Genomic DNA, 7,431 nt, shown 5'->3' with positions numbered 1-7,431 from the left:
TTACATTATGTCCAGTATATTGTATGTTGACCAAACTGAACTGCATAATCTAAATAGGTCCTTACAAGAGCAAGATAAAGGCAGAGAATAACATTACTAAATGCTACACCGTATATTTCTGTGTGAGAAAATGAGCACCATTACTCTACCTAAACCAGAAGCCAACACCACAATGATCACAGGAGTTAGGTCAAATTATTGACAAGTTTTAAGTTATAAAATATAACAAAATGCAGGAGGCAGACTTTCGAATTTTATTTGTTTTAGTGATCTCAAAAATGTATTTCTGACCCAATGTTTAACACTAACATCTTGTTTTAATAACGTTAAATTGTTCTTCCAGATGACAGAAATCTGAAGAGTATAAAGACAGAAGAAATTAACTAGTTAAAGAACAAATTGAAAATAACAAATAAAGCTGGAACCGAATATTGCATTAACATGTGAACACATTTTGTAAAATTTGGTTTATTTGGAAATCACTTATATTTTTGGTCAATTAAGTGACTGTATTATGGTTAATGCAGTCGGATCATCACCGATTAGACCCGAGTTTGATTCCCTGGCAGTGTGAGATGCTCAGCCTCCTGATACCTCTGTTCACCTAGCAGTAAATATTAACCTGGAAATTAGTCAACTGTTGAGGGATGCATCCTGAGGAAGGTCTGTCGTTGGCTTAGGAAGGCCTACACAAGCCTAACAAGCTGCCCGTCTCCGACAGTGAGAAACAATGTTATGTTTTTAAACATAATATAATAACAAAACCAGCGTGGGACATTTACTGCTTGTGTGAAACTTGACAACAGTTGTGTGAGGTGAGAATCATACGGCCCAATATGGCGGCCTCGAGTCCTGTTATCCAACCGGAAGATGTGAACAGACTGCGGTATGGACTGGCTGTGACTAAGGCAGGACGAGACGCGCTAGCAAGTGTGTTTATGTGGTCGTACCGGGGCACCTTCCCAGTAGTGACTTACCTCACTCAGGACTTGGGGTACACCAATGCTCAGTACAGGCGTGTCTTCGATGCTCAACAGAGGGATAAACTCGAAGCTTCCTCTGACGCGGCAACTTTTGACATCACCCTGTTGTATAAACTCCTGCAACGTGTGTGTGGTCTGGCTGAGATGAATGACCCCACGTGGACCACTCCAGGGCCTCAGGGACCATCACTTGAACACCTCATTTACAGCCTGAAGCAACACCGAAACACGTTAGCCCATGATAATGTGGGAATGTCAGGGCAAGATCTTACGTCAACACTGACGGAGCTCAGTGACTTATTGGCTAAGATGCTGGCTGAGGCCGGCGTCCGGTGTAGGACAAACAGCCAGGATGTGGACCACGTGACCAGAGATGTCACCAAGTATATTGGTGATCTGCTAGCAAAGGTCACAGATATCAGAGAAGAAGTTAAGCAGATGAGCAAGCAGGAGCTAACTGACGGGTATAAACTGCTGTACCAGATTGTTCCCGCACCCTGGCTCCTCCTCAACATTAACTACAACCCAAGTCTTGCTTTTACACGACTGCGACTCCTTGAAGATCCTGTCATAGGGGCAAGACCCTCCCACGCGGCCAAGGGTCAGGATGGCACAAGACCCTCCCACGCTGCCAAGGGTCAGGATATAAACTATGAAGACATCTTGAGTATGAGACGAGTGGACGGAAGAGTCCCTCAGTGTGTCCTCCTGACGGGGGAAGGTGGTATGGGCAAGACAACTTTACTCAAGCTCATCCTCGAGAAGTGGGTAGAGGCCCCTGATGCCATACGTCACCTGGGCACTGTGGACCTCGTTTTCTATGTACAGTGCAGGGACTCACATCTTAATACCTTCGATGGTCTCCTCCGCCAGTTGCTGCCTCAAACACGTAGTGATTCTGGTGTCGACTTGCAGCTGTTTAAGGAGATAATCTTGAGCTTAAATATATTAGTCCTGATTGACGGCTACGACGAGGTCAACGACCATTCAGGAAGGCTGGTGAAGGAGCTGTTGCACCTGCCTGGCAAGGATGTGAGGTTGGTGATAACCACACGGCCGGGGTGGGACCAACAACTGTCACTGCTCGTCCCACACACCAGACCTCGCTGCAACATCCTCGTCTTGGGCATCACTCCAGAACGTCGCGTGGAGTTCGCCGAGAGAACCATCAAGGTGCTGGTGGAGGAAGAGAGCCAACGGAGTGTCATCACAGGGAGGTTTACCCAGCGGCTGGAGCAGATGAGTCAGTTCCTGGGTGAGTACCTCAACACTCCACTCACCTTGACCTTGTTGGCGCTGCTGTGTGTCGAGGCTCCAGAAGAATTTAACAACCTCACCACAAACACTCAAGTCTACGAGAAGATTCATGACTTCATAACCAGTAAACTGGTGTCCAGACTCACAGACAAACATGTGACCGAACCCAAAGGAAAATGTGTCCAGTTTCTGCTGTTCTTGGAAGAGATTAGTTTAAGAGGGATCCAGAGGCTGGAGTACGACCTTTGGCCGGAGACGGAAGCGGAGATTAGGGAGAAGTGTGACACTCTGGGACTGCCGCAGGAGGAGGTCTTGTCCAACTATTTCACAAGAACCAGGTACCGTCGGGGCCTCAATGTGGTGTGGGTGTTTGGCTATTTTCACGCCAGGTACCAGGAGTATTGTGCCAGCAGGAGGCTGGTCGCTCTCTTGTTGAGGGCTGAGCAAGACCGAGGTGATCCAGCATCACACTGTGTGTCAGGGGTAAGGTCTATAATCAATGACCTCTTGGTGGATGTACGTAAGGAAAAACGCTCCTTGGGAGATCACCTGAGAGGGTCAACGTTTGATATTAGCGCCGTGCTACAAGAGTTTATGGAGCGCCCCAGATGGCAGAACATTTTACTCAGCACTACCGGGGTGTTGTGTGCCCGGGGAGTAGAGCACAGGTTCATTACTCACATAATTGACCTGTGCGTGATGGTTACACCTGCGACTGACGAGCTGTTGAAGCATGTAGCAGAGTCCCGCGGGAGTGAGCACGTCATCCAAGCCGTGTGTGAGAAGCTGCGTACAAAACAAGAGTGGAGAATATGGAGTGTTGACTCGTGGGTTGTCCTGCCGCTTGTTCTTAAGAAGGTGACACCTGAGAACATTTACCTATTCATAAACGATACACCCCAACTAAAGCAGCGCCTGTCTGCACTGTCAGTGCTGGCAAAAATGAAGGTAACCATATCCTTAGATCTTGGATATGGTTTATACAGCAGACAGAGATACAGTGATATACCAAAACAATGTTTGGAGAGGCTGACAGCCCCCGGCAGTAAGTGTACCTTAGAGCGGTTTGTTGGTGTCTTGCCTGCGGCAACCATACCCCTCCTGCCTCACACCCTCGAGAGCCTCCGCCTGCGCCTCACACTACAGCAACTGCCCGTCCTCATCCGTCACCTGCCTCACCTTCCTCACCTGCAGTATCTTGGTAAATATTCATATTTTCCACCATAATTTTTAGGGTTATTTATTAATACCAAAATTACGCAAAAGGCTTCATTCGTCATGTTTAATATAGTAATTCAGATTTACATTGTTTACATATATGTTTACAACCTTATGGACGAAAGATTCCTTATATTGTTTACAAACATAATCACCTTAAGAGCGACAAACACCTTATATTGTTTACAAATATAGTCACCTTAAGGTTGACAAACACCTGATATTGTTTACAAATATAGTCACCTTAAGGTTGACAAACACCTGATATTGTTTACAAATATAGTCACCTTAAGGTTGACAAACACCTTATATTGTTTACAAATATAGTCACCTTAAGGTTGACAAACACCTGATATTGTTTACAAATATAGTCACCTTAAGGGTGACAAACACCTGATATTGTTTACAAATATAGTCACCTTAAGGGTGACAAACACCTTATATTGTTTACAAATATAGTCACCTTAAGGGTGACAAACCTTCTACTTTGATTATAAATATAGACTTATTAAGGGCGACTACTCCATGAATAATAAATTTTCGAAACATTCCGCTGCTGTATATATTCTTGTGCATAAATAATTTCATGAAGTATTTAGCGACGCCAAACTTTTGGTTCAGATGACTTACCACTTTGACTTTGACTCGTGGTACAGATCTCCTTTCACTGTGACCTAATTCCTGTCCAAAATGACCTTTCACTGTGACCTAATTCCTGTTCAGGATGACCTTTTACTGTGACCTAATTCCTGTTTAAGATGACCTTTCACTGTGACCTAATTCCTGTTTAAGATGACCTTTCACTGTGACCTAATTCCTGTTCAAGATGACCTTTCACTGTGACCTAATTCCTGTTCAAGATGACCTTTCACTGTGACCTAATTCCTGTTCAAGATGACCTTTCACTGTGACCTAATTCCTGTTCAAGATGACCTTTCACTGTGACCTAATTCCTGTCCAAGATGACCTTTCACTGTGACCTAATTCCTGTCCAAGATGACCTTTCACTGTGACCTAATTCCTGTCCAAGATGACCTTTCACTGTGACCTTGATCCCTTGGTTAATTAGACCTTCTGTAACTTTGATCCTTAATTCAGGTGACCCATCTATCCCTGTGACCTTGATACTTGGTCCAGATGACCTTTCACTGTGACCTTGACTTAGTTTATATGACCAAATGAGACCTTGACCATTGATAAAGATGACCATGACTGTGACCTTGATCATGATACAGATGACCTTGACCATTCATACAGATGACCTTGACCATTGATACAGATGACCTTGACTGTGACCTTGACCATTGATACAGATGACCTTGACCATTGATACAGATGACCTTGACTGTGGCTTTCAAAAGCTATTAATACATAGTTTAGATGCTATTAATACTGTCCAAAATACGGACTTGTCATCAGGTAATAAACCCAGCAGTAAGGTGAGTGGATGGCTCAGTATGTCTTCTTGTTATATCTTAGAACATACCAGTAACGACCGTGACTGTATCTCAGTGTATGTCTTCAGTCATTACCCTGGACGCCACGGGCTACGTGGACCCGGACACCCTGGACGCCACGGGCTACGTGGACCCGGACACCCTGGACGCCACGGGCTACGTGGACCCGGACACCCTGGACGCCACGGGCTACGTGGACCCGGACACCCTGGACGCCACGGGCTACGTGGACCCGGACACCCTGGACGCCACGGGCTACGTGGATCCGGACACCCTGGACGCCACGGGCTACGTGGACCCGGACACCCTGGACGCCACGGGCTACGTGGACCCGGACACCCTGGACGCCACGGGCTACGTGGACCCGGACACCCTGGACGCCACGGGCTACGTGGACCCGGACACCCTGGACGCCACGGGCTACGTGGACCCGGACACCCTGGACACTCTGCCGTACCAGGGAAGGGAGCTCGGCCTGACCATCAGGCGGGACCTCACTGATGACGACCCCGCCATAGACTGGTGCTGCCACCTGGCGGCTCAGCTGTGTCCTCCCTCAAGAGGAGGGTATAGTCACCTGGCCTTCCGTGACACGCGTCTCACCTGTACGTATTGACTACATTTTAACACGTGAATATCTGTAACTCAGTTGTTTAATTCACAGTGCTTCCAGTGGTTTCAAAAATATTTTTACATTAAAAGTCATGAATTAGAGAACTTATAAGGCTTCTTGAGTAACTTTGAGCACCGTTTAGCGACCAAGAATATTCATTAAGCAAGCTTCACTGCTTATAAGATAACACTGATCAATATTTAGCCCAACATTGTCTTGCTTAATACAAGCTAGATTTACTTGATATAAGTTTTCTTTGGCATGAGTGTGTGACATAGACAGGTGTGGGTGGGGAGAGTAGCCAGGTGTGGGCTTTAGTGTTCCCTCTCATGTGCAGGTGTGGGTGGGGAGAGTAGCCAGGTGTGGGCTTCCGTGTTCCCTCTCATCTACAGGTGTGGGGAGGGAGAGTAGCCAGGTGTGGTCTTTAGTGTTCCCTCTCATGTACAGGTGTGGGTGGGGAGAGTAGCCAGGTGTGGGCTTTAGTGTTACCTCTCATGTGCAGGTGTGGGTCGGGTGAGTAGCCAGGTGTGGGCTTCCGTGTTCCTTCCCATCTGCAGGTGAGGGGAGGGAGAGTAGCAGGTGTGGGCATCAGTGTTCCCTCTCATGTGCAGGCGTGGGGGTGGAGAGTTACCAGGTGTATACTTCAGTTTTCTCTCTCATCTGCAGGTGTTGGTGGAGAAAGTAGTCAGATGTGAAGGAGACAGGTGTTGGTTTACTGTTCCGTCTCATCTACAAGTGGTGGCTGGCAGTGGTCCCAGCTGTAGAATTCAGTATTTACTCCGATATGCAGGTTTGGATGAGGAAAATAGGCTGGTGTGGGGCTCCTTCTGTAGGTGTGGGTGGGGAGAGTAGCCAGGTGTGGGCATCAGTGTTCCCTCTCATGTGCAGGCGTGGGGGTGGAGAGTTACCAGGTGTATACTTCAGTTTTCTCTCTCATCTGCAGGTGTGGGTGGGGAAAGTAATCAGGTGTGAAGGAGACAGGTGTTGGTTTACTGTTCCGTCTCATCTACAAGTGGGGGCTGGCAGTGGTCCCAGTTGTAGAATTCAGTATTTACTCCGATATGCAGGTTTGGATGAGGAAAATAGGCTGGTGTGGGGCTCCTTCTGTAGGTGTGGGTGGGGAGAGTAGCCAGGTGTGGGCTTCCGTGCTCCCTCTCATCTACAGGTGTGGGTCGGGAGAGTAGCCAGGTGTGACAACGTTTGTTTTCATGTATTAGCTACGTTATTGTGTGGTTGTAAATAAGTTGCCACAACTTACTGCACAACTTTGGCTAAACAATTTTGAGACCGTGTCGCAACCTTAAATGTTGCATAAAAATCGTTTTCCTGATTGATGGAATATATACAAAAAAATGTAGAAATATATTAAAAATATATTTCTACATATACTAGAAATAAAATTGAAGCATAATAAAATGTAGGTTAAAAATATTTTATTCATTACTTTCACTTAATGGAGAATCCATGGTAGTGGTGGTGGAATTGTTGCTGGGTTGTGGTTGGTGGCTGTGGTGGTAGGTTGTGATTGGTGGCAGTGGTGGGTGATGTTTATTGTTGGTGGTAGTGGTTGGTTCTAGTGGTGGTTAATAGTTGTGGTTGGTGGCGGTGGTGGTTGATTGCTGTGGTTGGTAATTGTGGTGGCTGATGGTTGTGATTAGTGGTAGTGGTGGTTATTGTTAATGGTGGTCGAGGTTGTCGTGGTTTATGGTATCTGGCTCTGCTCCACTACCCTCCTCCACATCTGCACCACTACCCTCCTCCTCCTCGTCACCATTAGCCTCCTCCTCCTCTGCTCCACTACCCTCCTCCACCTCTGCACCACTACCCTCCTCCACCTCTGCACCACTACCCTCCTCATCTGCACCACTACCCTCCTCCACCTCTGCACCACTACCCTCCTCCT

General features: G+C 47.0%; 1 protein-coding gene across 1 annotated transcript in view; it reads left to right on the top strand.

Moving 5' to 3' along the window:
• The first annotated feature begins 342 nt into the window (after positions 1–342).
• The window catches only part of LOC123749425 (uncharacterized), a 74,400-nt gene continuing 67,311 nt past the window's right edge, over positions 343–7,431 (top strand). Inside the window, exons 1-2 of the mRNA XM_069301653.1 lie at positions 343–3,441; positions 4,984–5,520. Coding sequence (XP_069157754.1) covers positions 837–3,441; positions 4,984–5,520 — 3,142 coding nt within the window. The 5' untranslated portion in view covers positions 343–836. The remainder of the gene's footprint in view (positions 3,442–4,983; positions 5,521–7,431) is intronic.

This window comes from Procambarus clarkii, chromosome 46 (genome assembly GCF_040958095.1).
Source record: "Procambarus clarkii isolate CNS0578487 chromosome 46, FALCON_Pclarkii_2.0, whole genome shotgun sequence".
Classification (NCBI taxonomy): domain Eukaryota; kingdom Metazoa; phylum Arthropoda; class Malacostraca; order Decapoda; family Cambaridae; genus Procambarus; species Procambarus clarkii.
Note: the sequence above shows the minus strand (reverse complement) of the source record. Positions and strands in the feature narration are given on the sequence as shown.